General features: G+C 48.7%; 1 protein-coding gene and 1 long non-coding RNA gene across 2 annotated transcripts; both read right to left on the reverse strand.

Moving 5' to 3' along the window:
* Nucleotides 1–2598: 2598 nt before the first annotated feature.
* LOC120668866 lies at nt 2599–3337 on the reverse strand. Its single transcript, XR_005672603.1, has 2 exons — nt 3157–3337; nt 2599–3070 (listed from the first exon to the last, which is right to left on the reverse strand). It is a non-coding gene; the product is annotated as an uncharacterized LOC120668866 (long non-coding RNA).
* A 1948-nt stretch (nt 3338–5285) lies between these two features.
* On the reverse strand, nt 5286–5804 carry LOC120669243 (U1 small nuclear ribonucleoprotein C-like). The gene has a single exon (XM_039949024.1). The coding sequence runs from the start codon at nt 5802–5804 to the stop codon at nt 5286–5288; it is 519 nt and encodes a 172-aa protein (XP_039804958.1).
* Nucleotides 5805–20636: the final 14832 nt, after the last annotated feature.

Below are 20636 nucleotides of genomic sequence, written 5' to 3' on the forward strand. Positions count from 1 at the left end.
CATCCGAAGGGTGGGAGACCTAGGGGCACTAGAGTAGTGACTTCATACATGAGCGTGGTGCTCGGGTATGCGGGATCCTTCGGATATGACCATGCTCCATGGTGTGACTGGGGTAGACGGCAGGTGGTGACAGCCCTGTCCGTCCGGCATAACAGCGGTGTTGCATTTAGCATACTCCCCGACGTTCGGGTTCGGTGTAGGAGTTCATGTAAAGAGGTAACGGGACTGGATATACTCCGGTACGGGACCTTCTCCCCGCTATCCCATTTTCCTGGCACCTGCAGTCCTAACCATGATCTAACATGACCCCAGCTTTGGATAGAATCATTAGGACACCTAACCTAGCCTAAGCTCCAGCTGACTTGACATAGGATAGAGTAGCTCTTTGTTTTAAAGTCTCTCTCCTTTATTCCTTCCTCTTGGAGTGTGGATGTGTGCCGTGTCGCATTACCCTTGCTTATTCTTTATTTGTACTTACCCCTGTTAGAGCATTACCTATTACTTGAGGCACAATGTCATGGTTAATGTTGAGTATAATACCTTTGCCGCTGCCGTCCTTTGGGACACAAATAAATGACGATACCCTTACTCTCCGGGTGAAATGCTACAACGCTATATCCGTGCGCTTGCGGATCTATCTATAATCGTATTGATTATACCACGAGAGTGGCACCCCTTGGGTGCAGTTGCTAGGATGGGTTCGGCACCCTCATTTCTAGTGATTGCACTAAGGACTGCCAACAGGCATTTCTAGCGCTGTTGCTAAGGATTAACCATTCCTAGTGATTGCGCTAAGAAATGTCAACAGGAAGGTGGCAGGATATCGGGCTTGGGCAATGTAGGGGCGGAGAGGGGCTGTCGGCCATGGAGCAAAGCTCGCTGGCGATGGTGGAGGTGAATGACGGCGATTCGTGCGCGGGGCAGAGAGGGAAGGGGCTGGTTTTATAGGTGACAAGGTCGAGGAGTGACGGGACTAAGTAATCGACATTTGGGGATGGTTTAACAGGGCCGGGAGAGGGCTCGACGCCGATGCCGACGGCTGGCGGCGCTGGCAGCCGTCGGGGTGGCATGGCACCCGGCAAGGTGGACTGAGACGCATGTCCCATGCGCGCGTGGCCCGAGGGGCCGGTTTGGGCGAAACCGGGGGCGAGCTACCCCATTTGGCGGGCAGTTCGCCGTCCTCCAACGCCGGCGAAGTACGAATGCCGTGAGGGAGAGAGAGGGAGTGGAAGGAGAGAGACTGAGGATCTATTTGCAATTTGTGAAAAATTCAGGGGCAAATCTGTAAACTAGAAGTTTCTCCATCTTCCTAGCTTCAAATGAAAAAATTTTGAATACCAATTTTGTGCGGTTTTTCAAGATCTACAACTTTTGTTTTAGATAATTTTTCATTTGAGCAATGGTTTATGAACTAATTTTAATTTCCAAACATTTCAGTAAAGGACTTCATATTTCATGCAAATTTCAGCTGATTTTTTACTAGAGTTCTATTTAACACGTGCTACTAATGGCACTAGGATTTAGCCTATAAAATTTCAGGGATGTTTAATCATGATATAAGAGTTGCAATTATTCTTCCTTTTTATCACCAATTATATCCCCACATTTTGGGTTCCAATTCAATTTAGCTTTTTTGGTGTCTTTTATTTAACTTGCTCTCACATTAAGTCATATGATTTTGCTAATAACACTATTTTAGCAATTTGAACACCTAGGGTGTCACACTAACAAATGTTGAAAATCTGTTATTTATAGCCTAAATCTAGATCTCATTGTCGATACGGCGAGATTACAACTTGACTACCAACAAACAAACTTGACTAATGTAAATAGTATAAAATTTAAATGATAACTTGCCAACATGATGGTGTTGGCTACTTCCTTAGGTCCATCGGCTGTGACACACATCTAGATCTTGCATGTGATGCCGCCTCACTTGGTTTTTTAGGAAGACACCAAAAAGGTATCTCATATCTGATTCATATCAATAAAAACAACTGGTACTACAATAGAAGGACAACTTGATACAAGACCACATAAAAAAAATAAAATTACATCGAAGATATTTCTAGTCGTCTTCTTCATTCGATTGTTCGTCGTCCACCGAAACTTGAAAAATTCACTGAAACGGTAGTAAGGGAAAGAGACCTGCAAACGTCATCGCCGCACAATGCTTTGAAGACCGCAAAAACCACTAGCTGCTTACAATGAGATCTAGCAGCCGCAGAAAAAACATCGGCTGGAGGAACACTCCAAGCAACATAGGCTTGCAATCCTTCACCACAAAACAGAGAATCGAAGACACCTAATCTTGACGTAGAATAAATTGAAAGAAGAGGTCGAAGTCGCCACAACACAAGACATCCAACTGCATTTCCTGATGGACACACCAACTGTAAAGATCTGAAGAGAACCTTCAGCAGAACTAACTCTCACGTGACCATCATCGGAGCCGGAACGAACATCATCGAGGTAGGGAAAGGCCGGAGAGACCGTATTTCAAAGTATCATTGTCGCCACTACTTCATTAATGTCGCTGAAGAATCAAATTATAAAGATAATTAAATAGATCTATGAAAGAAGGCAAAATTGGATCCATACCATTAAAAGAATCAAACTTTAGATATATACCATTAAAAGATCTATGTATAGATATATACCATCAAAAGATTGAATGCTACAACTATATACCATTCCGTTAACTCTAAGTTAACTCCAAGTTAACTATGACCATTTTACCCTTGCTGCCCATGCGCCGCCCGCCCGACGGCTGCTGCTCACTCCCTCGCCCACGCGCCGCCGCTCGATCCTCCGTTTGCACGCTACTGCTCGCTCCCCTGCCCGCCCGTCGTCGGCCGCCGCTCACTCCCACGCCTAGGCGATGACGGGGCTGGCCTGCAGCTGCAAGCTGCTGCTGCCGTCGACAACGTACAGCGCGCGCTGATGGGTGCCGCCGCCGCAAGCTGCGCGGAGGGGTAATCGACGGCGCAGGAGGTCAGGGAGGACGCGGCGGCGGCCTCCACGGAGAGCAGCGCACGGGCGGCGGCAAGCTCCGCTGTGCGTGCTCCAGCTGCACCTCCCCACAAAACAGCAAACTAGGTATGAATTGCAAACAAAATTGAGAAGATTCAGAACAGAGCAAACTAGGATACGCACTGTATTGGAGAGGACGGAGGAGGCGACCACCACTGGAAGAGCGCGCCGCTGAGGAGAGGTGCCGCCTGGGAGGTCGCCGCCGGTCGCCAGTCCTTCGCGCGGGGGCAAGTTGAGGAAAGGGCCGCCTAGGGCTTCCGACCATGCGGCCTGCCTTCCGTGCTTGCGTGAGGGTTCTGATGGAATGGCTAAGGGCAAAACTGTAACTTCATTATCTGTATTTGGCAAAAGAAAAATAAAACTAACGGATGAAGGTAACGTACACAAACAGAATGGTACATAGTTATAACTTCCCATCTTTTTATGGTATATATCTACACATGGATCTTTTAATGGTATATATCTACATATAGATCTTTTAATGGTATATATCTAAAGATTGATTCTTTTAGTGGTACTAGTAAAATGTACGTGCGACACGCACGTGTTTTGGAAAATCGCATGTGTTTTGAAAAATCTTCGAGAGTTGTGGATCCATCATGCCTATAATCAGTTATGTTTATTTCAGCAAAATATGAACCATTATTCAAACATTCAAATCTATAAGTAGATCATTATGGTAAAGGAAACATGAATCAGATGACAATTTTTCTATGCTAAACTATACAAAGATTAGTCTAGCTTAAATCTTTCTTACCCCCAAACTAATCTTCTCCTTAAGCTTATGCACAGTTTTCAATTTAGCGGTGTCCTTTTGTTTCCACCCTGATGAAAACACCACAAAACTGGAACTCCTTCATATTCCTTTCGACAGGCAGAAGACGCAACCTATCGTCAACTTCCAAGTACAGTGATTTTCTTAAGTAAGTGACAATTTCAGATTTCATATCTTCTGCAACAGCTCTTGATCCAGAAACTGCAACAAAAACCTCGTCCATATATCTACAAGCATATAGCTTTTATCTTATTCTGACAATCTGTTTGATCTTCACTATTTTCTTCGTCCCCCTTAAGTTGACTCCGGAACCCGCCTCGCAAATTTGACCCATGGTCCTCTGAAACAATTGTTGCGTCTGAACCAAGGCCTTCATGTTTCAAGCAACTCTTAAACACCTCATGGTCAAAACTGTCAAGATATATGTTCATCAGGATTGGTGCAAGTACTCCTTCTTGAGGTAGCCCACGGCCCTTTGGGTATCCACTGAATACCCAAAGAATGGCCCTGAGAGCTCCCGGAGGAGGCGACCACGACCGGACGCAAGGAAGGATATGGCGCCAGGCGTCCTGGTGTAGCGGGGCATTAAGTCAAACGAGTGTCGTGCGCGGCGGCGATGAGTCGGGTGGTGCCGTTTGCCTCCGCACAAGAATCATGCGCCGCGCGGGGCTAGACTTGGTTGTCATCGTGAACCCGCATACGTCGCTGGGCATGGCCGCCCATCCAAGTTCCAGGCTCTGAGACCCGATTTTCAGAAAGTTTATAGAGCCAGGAGCTCCGTCGGCGGCAGCATGCGGGCGCTCCGGACAGTAGCCTCAAGCTCCATGAGATGCTACGCCGGCACGCCGCCACCAGCGTGCGAGCGTTCCGGAGCGAGGAAGCTCCGCAGAACTGGCGGCGTAGGCGAGCTTCCGCCTCCTCCCTCGCTCGATGACCCCGTGGTGGCGCTCCAAATTCCTCGACCCACCATCTTCATGACTGACTGCTGTGTAAAGAGATGAAAAAATATTCCAAAAATTGATCTGAAGACATTCTGAAGGATGCGATTGCAGTGTATACAGATTGAACTGCGCATCAGGATTGTGAAGCTGCATCTTGAGCAGCACCAATCATGCCTCCACACTCATAATCGTCCTTAAATTCCACATCGGTGAAGCCCAAAGTTCTCCCCAGGCACCGGACAAGCTGGTCAGAATGACCTCGTCAGCCGGAAGCTCCACTCCGTCCGGCACCTCCCACCGCAGCGACGTGACCCCTTTGCCGGCGATGCCGCACGACACGATGTTCTCCAAGCACCCGAGATTGGGGATTCAGGGTCAACCTGCTAGTGGTTTGGGCTCAAACCAGTCTTTGTGGTCTGGTTTTTGTGTTTGGGCCAATATAGTTTGGTGGTAACCGGACTGCGATAGCTAGTGGGTTGGTTCGGTTTGGACTGCCAATTTAGATGGATCAATCTAGTTTGGCTCGTGGATCCCCATCATCTATCCCTGTCGCCCTTATCCGTTCGTGGGCGGTGCGCTGGAAGACTCGCGGGGTGGCCTCCGCCACCGGAAGAGCTGAGCTGGCGCGCGAGGCCCGGGAGGCCGCGGAACGCAGAGCGGACGTCGCCTGTGGCGAGCACCAGGCGAAGAGGCTGCGGCGGCGGAGGGTCAGAGGAGAGGAGCGCGGCGAACGGATTCCCCTCGGGCAGGGGCGGAGGCGGCAGGACCAGCGCCGGCAAGGAGGAGGACAAGAAGCGGCTGGGGAAAGCTGTGACTGCGGCGGCGGCTACTGGAGCTTGTGAGCTTGCGGCGGCGGCGGGGCGCAGATCCGCGCCGTAGGGGGCCGGCGGTGTCCCGCCTCGCGGCCGCGGCCCTGCGCTCGCATTGGCCGGCGGGCACCTGCCCGAGGTCGCGCGAGGGGCCGGCACGATCGGCCTGTGCTCGACGTGGGCAACAGCGACCCGCCCGACACCCGTCCAAGCCCGCGCGGAGGGGGCCGGAGGCGCCCCGCCCATCGATGTGGCCGGCGTGGTCGGCTTGATACGGGCCCACGAGTTGCTTGCCTGCCTTTTCTCCGCCAATAGCTGGTGGTGTTGTTGGTCAAAACCCACCGGCGAGTATCGACAGGCAACACGAAGAGCCGGGAGGTCGCCGGGGCGCTAGCAGGCACTGCTCCCTCGTCAACGGCCCGCAATTCGAGCACACGCAGCGGCTTGTGAAAACACAGGGCGTGCCACCTGACCTATACCCGATCAGGAAGGTGCGAATGTGCTTGCAACGATTTGCCTGCATAAACAAACACGTGGAAACATAAGTCCGAGCCGTGGTCGGCTCCCCGGGACGACTCTTGCATCGGCTTTAAAGAGCCGATCGAGTCCCGGTGTCAGATTGGATCTGCTTGCATCCGGATATCAATAAATAAAGCAAATAACTGTAAAGCTGCTTCAATTAAATCTAGTTAATCTAATCCACGACGGTAAAAGCTTCACTGTTAGATCGGAACATCCTACACGTGATTGGGCCTAATGAATGTAACAGATAACTGAACCATAACCAAATCAGAGGCCTGAGAACTAGCAAGAGCCGATTCCCGGAACAATCCCTATCAAGGCTAAAATAAAGCATCTACTACATCACCGGATCATCCAACCCGTTTGCAAGGCCTAATCTGACAGATATTACGCCAATTCTTAAGTATAAGAACAAACCGTAACAGATTAGATCTACTAGATGGAAAAGAAGCAGGGTATTGTCTCCGTGCAACTAACTCTATGCAACAAGAATTAGCATAAGATTGAAACGTGACTGCACAGAAACAACATGATATTCGTAGATGGTATGCAATGAAAGCACGATGAATCTACTAAAAGCCATGCTACGAACACCAAGATAACTAGCATTATTCGTCATCAAAAACGCTTCAGTACGAGTAATACCAAGGTAAAAGCAAGAACAACGCTGCCCTGATCGCAAGAAGCGATCAGGGCAGCATGGCGCTTACTTGGATGAAACCCTAAGATTAGGGGTGGCGGTGCGCCGAGAGTTGTTGTTTGCGAGACGTGATGACGTTCTTCTTTTTACGAATAACATAGGGTACATATTTATAGTCCGGAGACTTGGGAAACAATCTAAACTAATGTGTCCATATCGGACTCTATCTCTAACTCTATCTGAACTAAATCTAAAGATACATGGCCCACATGGCCCAAATGCTCACGCAGGAGCCAATTCGTAAGCCTTCTTCAATCTCTTCATTAAGCCCAACTCACTCTCGGCCCATAAATTAACCCTGGCGATAACACATGCCCCCCTGGTTTTGGCAATGATAATTTCAAAACCACTCCGTCGCTTCATCTTCCCATTAATGATCATTAAAACTGCTGCAACCACCAAGGAAGACGCAACGTCTCTGCAACTGGCTCCTCGTAGAACGTGAAACTGCCGATTCGTCTTCCATCTTTTACTATTTAACCTCAACCCGAATCGGCTCTCTTCACTACAAACTCATCTTCCTCCAAAACCAATAGCGCAGAAACCCCACCTCCATCATCAGCCAGTAGCCATGGCAATCTCTTCCTCCTCCGGCTCCAACTCCTTCGGAGACTCTTCCTCCTCCTCTTCTCCTTCTTCTTCTTTCCTCTGCGCTTCTTCCATCGACTCTATCCCAGAGAGTCGGGAGCCGACTCCCGAGTGGGACCCGACAGCAGCCAACGAGGCGCTGGCTCCTCTGCACTGGGATGCAGAGGAGTTCGACTTCGGGGTCATCTCCGAGGAGAACGAGCCCGAGACCGAGGGGGAAGACCTCCAGTTCCTGTTCCAGGAGGAACTGGAGAGCAGCAGCGACGGCAAGTTCTCCTGGGACGGAGTCGATCCCTCCTCAGAAGAGGAGATTGACTCCTCCTCTGGCGACGACGAGCCGATGGGCGGAAAGCCCTTCCGGTTCCTCGGGTCCTCCGAGGAGGACAGCGAGGAAGAAAGCAGCGGCGGCGGCGGCCGGAGCGATGACTTCGGGTCCGAGGGCGGCAGCAGCGCCTTCGGCAGCGACGACGACGACGACGACAGCGACGACGGCGGAGATGCGCCGGCCCGGAGCCCCAAACGCTGTAGGTAACTAGGTACCTATGAGCAGTAGAAGTAGTACTGTAGGAATAGGATTGTAAAGCCGAAGGATTACTCCTTTGTCAAATCGGCTTTCCTCTGTAAAAAACCTTTCCTTTTAATGAAGTCAATTTCCTTAAATTCTACGTGTTTGATTTGTTTTCCAAAAAGCCGATGGCAACGCATCAGGCTTCTATAAATATCCAAGAGCCGACGAAATTCAAACTAGAAGCAACCCGCACAAGAGTAGAGTATCACTTTCACCTTGAACCGAACTCGAAATAAACTCTCAAATCCGAGCGTAATTCGAAAACCCAGCTCTACAAATTCGAGCAAGAACTCTCTAAGCATCCAGAATTCGAATCAGAGCCCACAGCAACCAAACCCTAAGTCAACAGATCTGAATCATGGCAGACTCTGCAGCTCAGACAACAAACTCTGCAATCGATGATGCGGCAACCTGCGGCCTGAAGGTAATATTCAGCCTAATTCTTTTGGTTGTCCTTAGTTTACTAAGCCTCTAAAACATTAAACTCCGAAACCTGACACCACATGCATACTTCTGAATTTCTGAACTTCAGGTGTCAGACATTCTTCTGCCGCATCCTTCCAATCCAAAATCTTTCTTTCTTGGCCCACGAACCTATGAAAACATCATAGATTTGATCTCTTGTGAAGCAAACAGGATCCCTTTCGTAAGTCAAAACATTGATTTGAACCTCTGGGCAGACTGCTTAAGAGCCTGGCCTAACCCCCCTGAGAGCTGGACTACATGGTACAACAGAGTAGCAAAAGCTTATATGCCCTTGTGGCAGGAATTAAACATAGCCGATGCACTTAGCTTATCATTATCTCCTCTTGACAAAGATGAAAATCTTCTGAAAACCATCGGCTATTTCTGGTCTGATGCCCTGAACTATTTCTTCTTTGGCCACAGTCCCATGACCCCTACTTTGCTAGATGTCACCATGATCACTGGCCTAGACATTGGATCTCCTAATCCAGCTGCCCACAAAATGGCAGAAGTCCCCTTTAAACTCTCTTCCAAGGCAAACTGCACAAATTGGGGCACTTACATGAACCAGCACATGAGAACAAAAGGTCCAGTGACTGAAAAAGAACACACAGCCTTCTTAAACCTTTGGCTGGAGCACTTCATCTTCTGTGTCCCTTCTTTAGCTCCAACTAAGAATTATCTTCCCTTGGCCTACCACCTGGCCCATGGCAACCGCACTGGCCTAGGTAAACTTTTCCTTAGAGAAACCTACAGATATCTCCATTTGATGACATCTAACTTTCTTAACCAAAAGAAACTGAGAACTGGAGGCCCTTGGTGGTTTATTCAGTTGTGGGCACAACTGTACTTTCAGCACCAGATCCCAAACTTCCAAGGCCTGACCAAGAACTCTTTTCCTGATGAGAGTGGCAAACCAATTAGATGTACTAGCTATGGCCAAGCTTTATTTAGTCTTCCTGGCAGCAGACTGAATCCAACATATGCAGCAAACTGGTTCAGAATTTTCTACAAAGGTTTAGACAATCCCCTTTATTTCCCATTCACTAAATCTGAAGCTTTTGAGAACCCAACTGCCTTCAGACTAGATAGTTTTGCCGATGATGACAGCACTCGGCATCTATATTCCCTGATGATTCGGCCTGGTTTCCTCCCTGTTGGCATGAGTACTTCCAATAGAATTATCAAATCAGGCTATGAAACCTACCAACCAGTCATAGCAGCTCGGCAATTTGGCTTAGGACAATTCCCTCCCCACTTCCAAATTCACCACTTGGTGGAGAGTAGAGCCGATCTGCCTGACGGTCTCACCAGTTCAAGATGCTACAGCATGTTCGAGGATCTCCACATTCCAATACCAGCCGATCTGTCCTTTGATCCTTCATCAATCGATTTTAGCGCATGGTGGGGAATGTGGAAAACACATGTATTCATGAAAGCTCTAGGTCCTCGTCTGCAGCAAATTGACCCTGAATACGTAATCCCCGAAGAAGAGGTACTGAATTAATGCATTCATTCTTTCTAAGTCCTCTATTTTTCCCTTTAGCTAATCCTGCTCACCCTGTTTGCAGCAACAAGATGGTCCAGAACCTATGACCAGCAACGGGGAGTCATTCCACTTTCTTCCAACTGCCCCTGATGTCCTCTTCTGCAAGGGGTCACCATCAACGAAGAAAGTGATAATGACTATTCAGCCAGACCTACTTCAGTCGGCTTCCAAACGAAGACAAGTCTCTGCAATTGTTGCCCCCCGAATTCCAACCAAAAAGAGGAAGATGATTACAAAAAGGATTATTAAGAAAATTGTCCAATCTTCCCCAAGTCCATCAGATACTAACTCTAACCAGGTGATTCATCTTTTCTGAAACTTCTTCCTTATGCACATATATTCTGGTTGACCGTAATTTTATTTTCAGGACATGGCTGAAGACACCTCTAATGCAGAAAGCCCAGTACAACACGAGATGACTGCAAATCCTAATGTACTGATAGAGGCAAGCGAGGGGCAAGCTGACACAGTCAATGTTCTTGATGTCGACACAAGCTCTATTAGGACGATCGCTCTTGAACCGCCCAACGCTTCTTCTTCAGAACAGGTAACATCACAAGAACCAATTCTGAACTAGCCGATAGCTTCATAAATGCACCTTGCTCTAATTTCAGATATGTCCATAGGGCTTTGACATTTCAGGTTTGCTTTCCTTTGACCCGGCATCAATGGGTTTGACTGCCCCTGGAGCAAAAACACCATCTTTGCAGCAATCGGCTAACTTGGCAAATCAGTTTCATCTCATCAAAGATCTACTATCTGCTCCGATCATTACTCTAGTTGATGATTCCAGCAAGATAAAAGAAATTCTTGAGCAGATAGAATCCCAGCTTCCAGAATCACTTCGAGTCAAACTTTGGCCAGCCGGCCATCTTCCTTTCTTTCGGGCAGAGGTGAAGGCAGCACAACAGAGACTAGAACTGCGTCATTCTCAAATCTCTCTGAAAGCCGACATCGCTCAGAAGTGCAAACTACTCAACCAAAAGAAGGCAACTCTGGATGCTAAAGCTGATATCTCCGAGAGCACAAGACGACTCAACCTCTTGGAAAAGGAACTGATGGAACTCAAAGAAAAGGTCCGCAATACCCAAAGACTAATCCAAGAGGAGAAAGCTTCGATCGCAAACTCCAAGCAGGAAGCCCAAGAAATGACTGAATAAATACAGGCAGAGTTTGCAGAGATAAGCACCTTGAGTCGACAGATAATATCAGGCGATGACAAGGACGATGAAGAAATCATTGCAAGAGCTGACGATGTACGTGCAAAAGCCATCCATGCCATAGAAGGATTCCTGAACTAGTAAAACCATTCAGAAAACATTTGATGTTGCCTGTTAAACCTGAAACTTGTACTCATTTAAAACATCTTAAGTCCATGGTCACACATCGGCTCTCATTTAACCTGAAACTTTTATCCCTTTTTTTTTACTAGCCAACTCAACGTGTTGGCCTCTCATGATTTTTTTTTTACCGGCCAACTCAACGTGCTGGCCTATTACACTATAGCCAGACGGATCTCGTCGGCTCTTGTCAATCGCCTTCCCACATGCTCGGGAAATACTTCTTGAGGTGTTGGCCATTGACAGCAATAGAAAACTTGACACCATCCAACTCTTCAAGCATGTAGGAATTTCTAGGCAAAACCTGATCAACCTTGTACGGTCCGTGCCAAGTTGGAGACCACTTGCCATATTTTCTATCTTTGGTTCCCAATGGTAACACTGCCTCCCAAACTAAATCTCCAACTTGGAATTCTTTCGGCATGACCATTGCACGAGCGACTTTAGCCTTATTTTCCTTAATCTTCTCCAACGACCAAAGTCTTAGCTCTGTAAGATCCTCCACATTATCGCTCATCAAGGTTGCATACTATTCAGTCGATAGGTCGTTCTGAAACTCAATACGCCTTGATCCGGCCGTGATCTCCCAAGGTAACACAGCATCTTGGCCGTAGACCAAATGGTATGGTGACGTCTTGATGGATCCGTGACACGAAATACAATATGCCCACAAAGCCTCTGACAACACATCATACCAGCGCCTAGGATATTCATCGATCTTCCTCTTGATCAGCTTGATCAGGCTCTGGTTGGATGCTTCAGCTTGTCCATTAGCCTGGGCATAATATGGAGATGATCTGATCAGCTTGAACCCCGTGTCATCGGCGAATTTCCTGAATTCCTCTGATATAAAGACCGAACCTCCATCGGTCGTAATGGTCTGAGGGATCCCAAACCTATGGATGATGTGTTCTTTAACAAAACTGATCACATCTTTCGATGCCACCGACCTCATGGGTACTGCTTCCACCCATTTTGTGAAATAATCCGTGACAGCTAGCACCCATTGGTGACCTTTGCTAGATGGTGGGTTAATCTGGCCAATCATATCCATGGCCCAACCCCTGAACGGCCATGGCTTAATAATAGGATTCATTACTGAAGCCGGCACCATCTGAATCTTGCCGAATTTCTGACATGCCTGACATCCCTTGTAATATTTGAAGCAATCTTCAAGCATGGTAGGCCAGTAATATCCCGATCGCCTAATCAGCCACTTCATCTTATGAGCCGATTGATGAGTACCGCAGGCTCCTTTATGAACCTCATGCAAGAGCCGATTCGACTCCGAAGGCCCCAAACATTTAAGTAGCAATCCTTCCAAAGTTCTGTAGAACATGTTGTCTCCTATCAGAACATACTTCATAGCCTTGAGTCTTATCCTTCTGGGTGCACCCCGAGCCGAATCCTTCAAATAATTGAAGATATCGGCTCTCCAGTCTCTATGTTCTAGAAACTGAACCTCCACATCGACTCAATCGGCTGTTTCCTTGTTTCCAGAAGCCATTTGTGCCAAATCATTGGCTTCACTGTTCAAAGTCCTCCGTATCTAGTGGAAATTAATGTACCTGAATTGTGACATCAACTCACGGCATTGCATCCATATCGGAAAAAGAGCCTCGCTCTCACATTTATATTCTTCCGTGAGCTGAGAAATCACAAGCTTCGAATCCCCAAATATTTCCACTACTTCTGCACCAGCTTCCAAGAGTAATTCCATTCCCTTGCGGACGGCTTCATATTCTTCTAAATTATTGGTACATGGAGTAGTCATTCTGATGGAAAAAGAATATGTCGCCCCACGAGGCAATACCAACAGAATTTCCACGCCGCACCCATCATCACAAGCCGATCCGTCAAAGAACATGGCCCAGGCACGTACAAAAAGTGCAGACACGTCAGTGTTGACTCTGTCTGTAATGAGATCCGCCAGTGCCTGTGCCTTGACTGCCTTTGCAGGTTGATATCGGATATCGAATTCTGACAATGCAAACATCCATTTTCCAAGTCGGCCTTTCAGAATAGGAGCCGACAACATATGCTTGATGACATCCGATTTACTTATGACAATTGTTTCTGCCGAGAGCAAAATATGTCGAAGCTTTGTACATGTAAAGAACAAACAAAGACAAAGCTTTTCGATCTCAAGATACCTGGTCTCGGCATCCAACATGCGCCTGCTGAGGTAGAAGACAACCCTCTCCTGGTCGTCATGCTCCTGTATCAGAACCGAGGTGATGGAAGTGTCACCCACGGACAAGTACACGTAGAAAGGCCTGTCTTGCCGTGGAGGAACCAAAACTGGAGGCTTCGACAAATATTCCTTGATTTCGTCGAAAGCTTGCTGCTGCTCTGCCCCCCAGTGAAATTCATCATCCGACTTGATCTTCACCAGACCCATGAACGGCTCGATACACCCAGACAGATTGGATATAAATCGTTTGACAAAGTTGATTTTGCCGATGAGTTTCTGTAGTTCCTTCTTCGTAGTGGGCGGTTTCATTGTTTTTACCGCTTCTTGACTTTTCAAGCCGATCTCGATTCCCCGTTCATGCACCAGGAATCCTAAGAACTGACCGGCTGACACGCCAAAGGCACATTTCTTTGGGTTCATTTTGAGCCCAAACTTCTGTTGACACTTCTTAAAGCGTCAATTTACGTACCGCAAGCGCACGGATCGTGTAGCTTTTCCCTTAGAGTATTCCCCCAAGGTTTATCAATCCACGGAACAAGTGTATTACTATGCTTAACTAAGCACTAATGATGTTGGTAAAAGATCTATATTGAGTGATTGAGTGCGAAATAGATCTAATCTAACCAATCTAATCTAATCTAGACTAGTGAGCAATGATAGATGTGTGCACAAGATATGAAGAGTATTTGTCCATAGGGACTAGGATCACTAGAGATGTAATCGCCAAGCAACGAAGAACAGATCTAATCTACCAAAGGTGTGTTCCAAGATCAAAACCTTTCCCTCCCGCATACTGTCACTACACGAGGATAATCGGTAACGAATCGACAAGAACACGATAGTTGATGTAATCTAAGTAAACCAGGCAAAAGCAAAGCAAACCCAAAGCCAAGTCGCGAACTATTAGGCATTAAAGCATCATCAACAAGAATCGTGACAGATAAATCTCATAAAGGATTCGGCAATTACAACTCAAGATCTCCTTACAACCCCATGAACAAACGAGGACTTTACCCCATAAAGCTAAGCGAAGCGCAGTCGATCATGGTGGTGAAATCTCCGGCAAGGGATGGATCCCTTGCTGTCCTCCAACTTGCAGCGGCGCCGAGGGATGATGAGGCAAACGGTGTCGCCTTTCTCTTGTGTCTCTGGATGCTCTTCTCTGGATCCTCTCTGAACGTCCTTTTGATTGACGGCGGCTTCGGGGTATTTATAGGCAGATATAGTCGGCGGTTTTGGTAAAACACAGATTAGGGTTGACGCATACTTCGTGCTGAAGAAAATCGAGATCGATTAGGCTCCGAAAAGGGCTAGGCCGGCCGGCCCAAGGACTCCAGGCCGACCGGCCTGGGCCTTTTCTGGCCCCTTTCGGTCCCATCTTTCGCGTGTTGAATCTTCCTCTTATTCCTCATCTTAGCCTAGTTGTAACTATGCGTCAAAACATCTCCGAAATTGTCCAATTTCCTGTCAAAATGCAACATGCTCCAAAATCCAGGACAAAATCGAAAACGGTCAAGTTCGGGTGCCAAGTGGTGGGTTAGTACATGAATCATCCCGAAGAATTTACCAAAACAACTCCTAATCATATAGTAAAATGGGTACTTAAGGAGCGCCAACAACTTCCGAGTTCGCTCCAAAACCTTACGCAGATCTTCCAGATGTCCCCCAGCTGACATGGATTTGACCACAACATCATCAATGTAGATTTCTACCAGCTTGACGATGAGATCATGAAAAATGTAATTCATGGCTCGTTGATACGTTGCACCGGCATTTTTCAATCCAAAGGTCATAACCAAGTACTCGAACAAGCCGACGGCACCTAGTACTCTGAACGCAATCTTGCTTATGTCTTCTAGAGCCATGAAGATCTGGTTGTAGCCAGCATTACCATCCATGAAGATGAGCATTTTGTGACCAGCAGCGGCGTTGATCAATGTTTCTGCCACGGGCATCGGATATTCGTCCTTTGGCGTTGCTCTGTTAAGGTCTCTGAAGTCCACACAGACTCTCCATCGGCCATCCTTCTTCTGTACAGGGACCACACTAGAGATCCATTCTGCGTATCTGCATGGCCTGATGAACCCTGCGTCCAACATCTTTTGCACCTCTTTCTTGACCTCCTCTAGGACTTCAGCCTTCAACTGCCTTGCTCGTTGTTGAAACGGCCGAAATCCTTTCTTAAGCGGGAGCCGATGTTCAACGATGCTTCTGTCCAGACCGGGCATCTCAGTATAGTCCCATGCGAAACAATCCCGGTATTCCCTCAGGAGTGCAATCATCGGCTCACGCAGACTCGGGTCTAGCTTCTTGCTGATAAATGTTGGTCGCGGCTTATCCCCAGGACCAATATCGACTTCCTCTAAATCATCAGCTGATGTAAACCCGTACCCCAACTTGCCATCGCTTGTTAAGTCGACTGTGGACGCACGCGACTCGTCATCATCTGCCACGTCGACAGCGAACACGGGGAGATGACAAAAGAAAATTTTCGGCCGACCGCACGGGTCGGCCGTTTCTAGATTAATCTTTGGTACTAAATGCACATTAACTGGCCAGCTAACGGAACAGGCCATTGTTTGTACATGATGTAACAACTTTAACTCCAAACATATATTACTCATCATTTTTCGGGGCCGGTCGCTGGGACCGGCCTCTCTAATCTTACTGGATTTCGTAGCTTGCCAGGATATTTTTACTCTATGAGGCCAGTGGATAAGACCAGCCTCAGCCCGTTTTTTGTCGCTTCGATCCGATCACAATCTTCCAGCGCGATCCCTGAGATCGGCTCTTGCCCTTCCGCGTCCCAGGCGTTCATGTCTGCGAGCGAAACCTCGCTGGAGTCATCTGCACGGACCACCTCCACTTCATCGCCATCCCACTAGACCAAACACTAGTGCATCGTGGAAGGGACACAACAATTGGCGTGAATCCAATCCCTCCCAAGCAGCACTGTGTACGTACTCTTGCTGTTGACGATGAAGAAAGAGGTTGGGATGGTCTTGCGGCCAACTGTCAACTCTACGTTGAGGACACCCTGTGCCTCCGACGGCTGACCGTTGAAATAATTGAGCATAACGTTGGTCTTGATGAGATCAGCAGTAGAACGACCCAATCGGCGCAGCACTGAGTACGGCATCAAGTTGACTGCGGCGCCAATGTCGACCAACATCCTGTTCACAGGTTTGCCGTCGATGAAGCCCTTGAGATACAATCCCTTCAGGTGCTTGTAGTTTTTCTCCTTGGGCTTCTCGAAGATGATCGGCTGCGGGCCGAGATCCAACTGCGCGATGGCCAATTCCTCTGGTTGGGGCGCCCGAAACTCCGACGGGAGCACGAACACCATGTTTACATCAGCCGATGGCTTGTCATCGGCTCTTGGCTACTTGGGGCGCCACTCCTTCCTTGGAGGGTGCCTTTCCACCCTTCGCGGGTGTCTAACTTGCTCCGCGAGGTCTGGACGCGCCTTCCTCAGCACGTCAAGGTACTTTGCTTCCGCCTCTTCGAGATTACGTAGGCGCTGCACTCTGCGCTTCTGTGATCGGCTGAGCCCATCAGGACACCACCGTGGACGGTGGTACTTGTCTTCTTCCTCTGACTCGAGATCATCCCTGGATGGCCGCCTCACACGGTCATCGTGTTCTGGGTCCTAAGCGCTGGAACACCGATGTTTCGTCGTGCTGGCGTCCCCGAGGCCTGCACTCCAAGCAATCATCTATAGTAGGCAATCGGCTCATGCCGGAATTCCAACAGTACCTGAAGAACAGGCAATGCCAGTGGTCGCGTATGGCCTGACGTCTCCCCAGCGTCCTCCCTGTGCGGTGCTCGTATTCATCCTCTTCCGATTCGTATCGGTGGCGCAACTTGTACTGGTACTTTTCCAGAAGCCGATTAGAGGCTGTGAGCTGATTGCGGATGTGACACACTTGCTCCTCAGTCACATGTTGCTGTTCCAGCTCATGTTCATCCTGCGGCCGTTTGCCAGAAACGGCCTCTTTCCTCTGCTCGTCACGGCGGCGTACGGGTCCCGCCATGTTGATCTGAAACGCCAAATTCTGACTCTCAGGTCCAAAATCTGACAGCTTCACCACGTTAGCCTGTGGGAACGGTTGACTGTCCACTTTCATTGTGTGTTGGGCCAGAATTAATCGGCCCTACTCGATTGCTGATTGGATCTGCCGACGCAGCTCCTTGCAGTCATTCGTGGCGTGGGTGAACGAGTGGTGCCACTTGCAGTACAGCCTTCCCTGCAGCTCTTGTGCCGTCGGCAGCTTGTGGTTTTCTGGGAGCTTCAACTGCTTTTCCTTGAGCAGTAGATCGAATATCTGCTCCGCCTTGGCCACGTCAAAGTCAAAGCCCTTCACAAGCCCCTGATGTCTGACCCACTTGCACGGGATGGGGTTTGCCCCCCGGGTCCACTCTGCCACAGCCACTTCTTGTTCCCCGCCAGAATCATCGGAATCCTCTGCTTGGGCCATGTTTACATGGCGCTTGAATTTTTCCTAGTACAGGTCCGGATGATAGTGTTCATACGCCGTGAGCTTCTGCACCATGTGTGTCAGCGAGGAAAATTCCAACTGGAAAGCCAGATCCTTGATCGGCTTAGCGAGTCCCAGAACAGCCAAATCAATTGCCTCCTTCTCTGTGATGCGCGATGAGTAGCATCGGTTCTTGACCTCTCGGAAGCGCTGCACATATTCTGAGACATTTTCACCTCGCCTCTGCCTGACTTGGGCAAGGTCGGCAATCCCGGCTTCAGCAGTTTCTGAATGATACTAGGTGTGAAACTGATCTTCCAGCTGCCTCCAAGTCCGGATCGAATCTGGAGGCAGTGATGTATACCATCCGAAGGCTGAACCCGTGAGAGACTGGGAAAAGAAACGGACCCTCAGAGGATCCGATACTGAGATCATCCCAAGCTGTGTCAGGTATCGGCTCACATGCTCGATAGAGCTGGCTCCTTCTGATCCACTGAATTTGGTGAACTCCGGAAGCCGATATTTGGGTGGCAATGGGATCAAATCGTAGTCACTTGGATACGGCTTGGAATAGCCGATCGCCTTTCTCTTGGGCAGGATGCTAAACTGATCCATCAGTATTGCACTGACCTGCTCCACGCTAATAACTCCTGGGGCCGAGGGTTCAGCACTCAGCCCGGTAGCGTACTTTGCCAGCCATGCCTGATTCTCTGTGTCTGCTCCTGCAGCTGCTGTACCCACCAGCTGGACCGTGCGTGTTGGGTTGATATTGTCAGGTATGTACACGCACGTGTAGCCGTGTGGGATCTCTTTGGGCGGCTCGCTCAGGAACTGTCCTTCTCCAGAGTCACCGCCGATCTTGTAGACGACGTAGATCGGCGAACTCTGCTGCCCTGCTGCCGCAAGTGAGTACGATACTGGCGGCCTAGATTGCAATGCAACTTCGCCCCTATGGCTCCCCAGGATTGGTCCTGACGGGGAGTACTGGTTCTTGATCACCTCCTGGACAACGCGATGTGCCACGCGCTCAAGCTCATTCACGAGGCTCTCTGAGTGCCGATGAAGCGCGTGAGCCACCATGTAGTTCATCTCCTGGCGTAAGGCTCTGGTGCGCTCCTCTGATGGCACGGACAGGTCAACATTGTCGAGAGCGCCCTCTGGTGAGAACCCCTTCCACCTGATGCCGTGGTTGCGGGTCCTCTCAAAAGAGCCGATGAGATCGGCTTCGAACTGATCTTTGACCTCATCGTAATTTTGCTTGTGTTCTGGAGTCAGCTCTTCATACGTCACAGGCTTAGTGACCGGCGGAACCGATGCTTGGTCCTGAGCTCCTATCATCTCTGCGACGGGCGTTGTTGTTGATGAAGGTCCCACCGGGTGTGCCAGAATGTGTTGTCGGTCAAAACCCACCGGCGAGTAGCGACAGGCAACACGAAGAGCCGGGAGGTCGCCAGGGTGCTGCCAGGCACTGCTCCCTCGTCAACGGCCCGCAATTCCAGCACACGCCGCGGCTTGTGAAGACGCAGGGCGTGCCACCTGACCTATACCCGATCAGGAAGGTGCGAACGTGCTTGCAACGATTTGCCTGCATACACAAACACGTGGAAACATAAGTCCGAGCCGTGGTCGGCTCCCCGGGACGACTCTTGCATCGACTTTAAAGAGCCGATCGAGTCCCGGTGTCAGATTAGATCTGCTTGCATCCGGATATCAATAAATAAAGCAAATAACTGTAAAACTGCTTCAATTAAATCTAGTTAATCTAATCCACAACGGTAAAATCTTCACTGTTAGATCGGAACATCCTACACGTGATTGGGCCTAATGAACGTAACAGATAACTGAACCATAACCAAAACAGAGGCCTAAGAACTAGCAAGATCCGATTCCCGGAACAATCCCTATCAAAGCTAAAATAAAGCATCTACTACATCACCGGATCATCCAACCCGTTTGCAAGGCCTAATCTGACAGATATTACGCCAATTCTTAAGTATAAGAACAAACCGTAACAGATTAGATCTACTAGATGGAAAAGAAGCAGGGTGTTGTCTCCATGCAACTAACTCTATGTAACAAGAATTAGCATAAGATTGAAACGTGACTGCACAGAAACAACATGATATTCGTAGATGGTATGCAATGAAAGCACGATGAATCTACTAAAAGCCATGCTACGAACACCAAGATAACTAGCATTACTCGCCATAAAAAACGCTTCAGTACGAGTAATACCAAGGTAAAAGCAAGAACAACACTGCCCTGATCGCAAAAAGCGATCAGGGCAGCATGGCGCTTACTTGGATGAAACCCTAAGATTAGGGGTGGCGGTGCGCCGAGAGTTGTTGTTTGCGAGACGTGATGACGTTCTTCTTTTTACGAATAACATAGGGTACATATTTATAGTCCGGAGACTTGAGAAACAATCTAAACTAATGTGTCCATATCGGACTCTATCTCTAACTCTATCGAACTAAATCTAAAGATACATGGCCCACATGGCCCAAATGCTCACGCAGGAGCCGATTCGTAAGCCTTCTTCAATCTCTTCATTAAGCCCAACTCACTCTCGGCCCTGTTAATTTATGGCGATAACATGGTGGCTGCTCTGCTTTGCTGCGCTTCGCTGGTGGCTGCTCTACTACTGCGCTGCGATGCTTGCTGCTCAGCTGCC

The sequence above is a fragment of the Panicum virgatum genome, chromosome 4N, assembly GCF_016808335.1.
Source record: "Panicum virgatum strain AP13 chromosome 4N, P.virgatum_v5, whole genome shotgun sequence".
Classification (NCBI taxonomy): Eukaryota; Viridiplantae; Streptophyta; class Magnoliopsida; order Poales; family Poaceae; genus Panicum; species Panicum virgatum.

Bases quoted from the DNA above. Each gene is read 5' to 3' on its own strand.
- LOC120669243 (XM_039949024.1), bottom strand. From the start codon at position 5,804: ATGGGCGGGGCGCCTCCGGCCCCCTCCGCGCGGGCTTGGACGGGTGTC.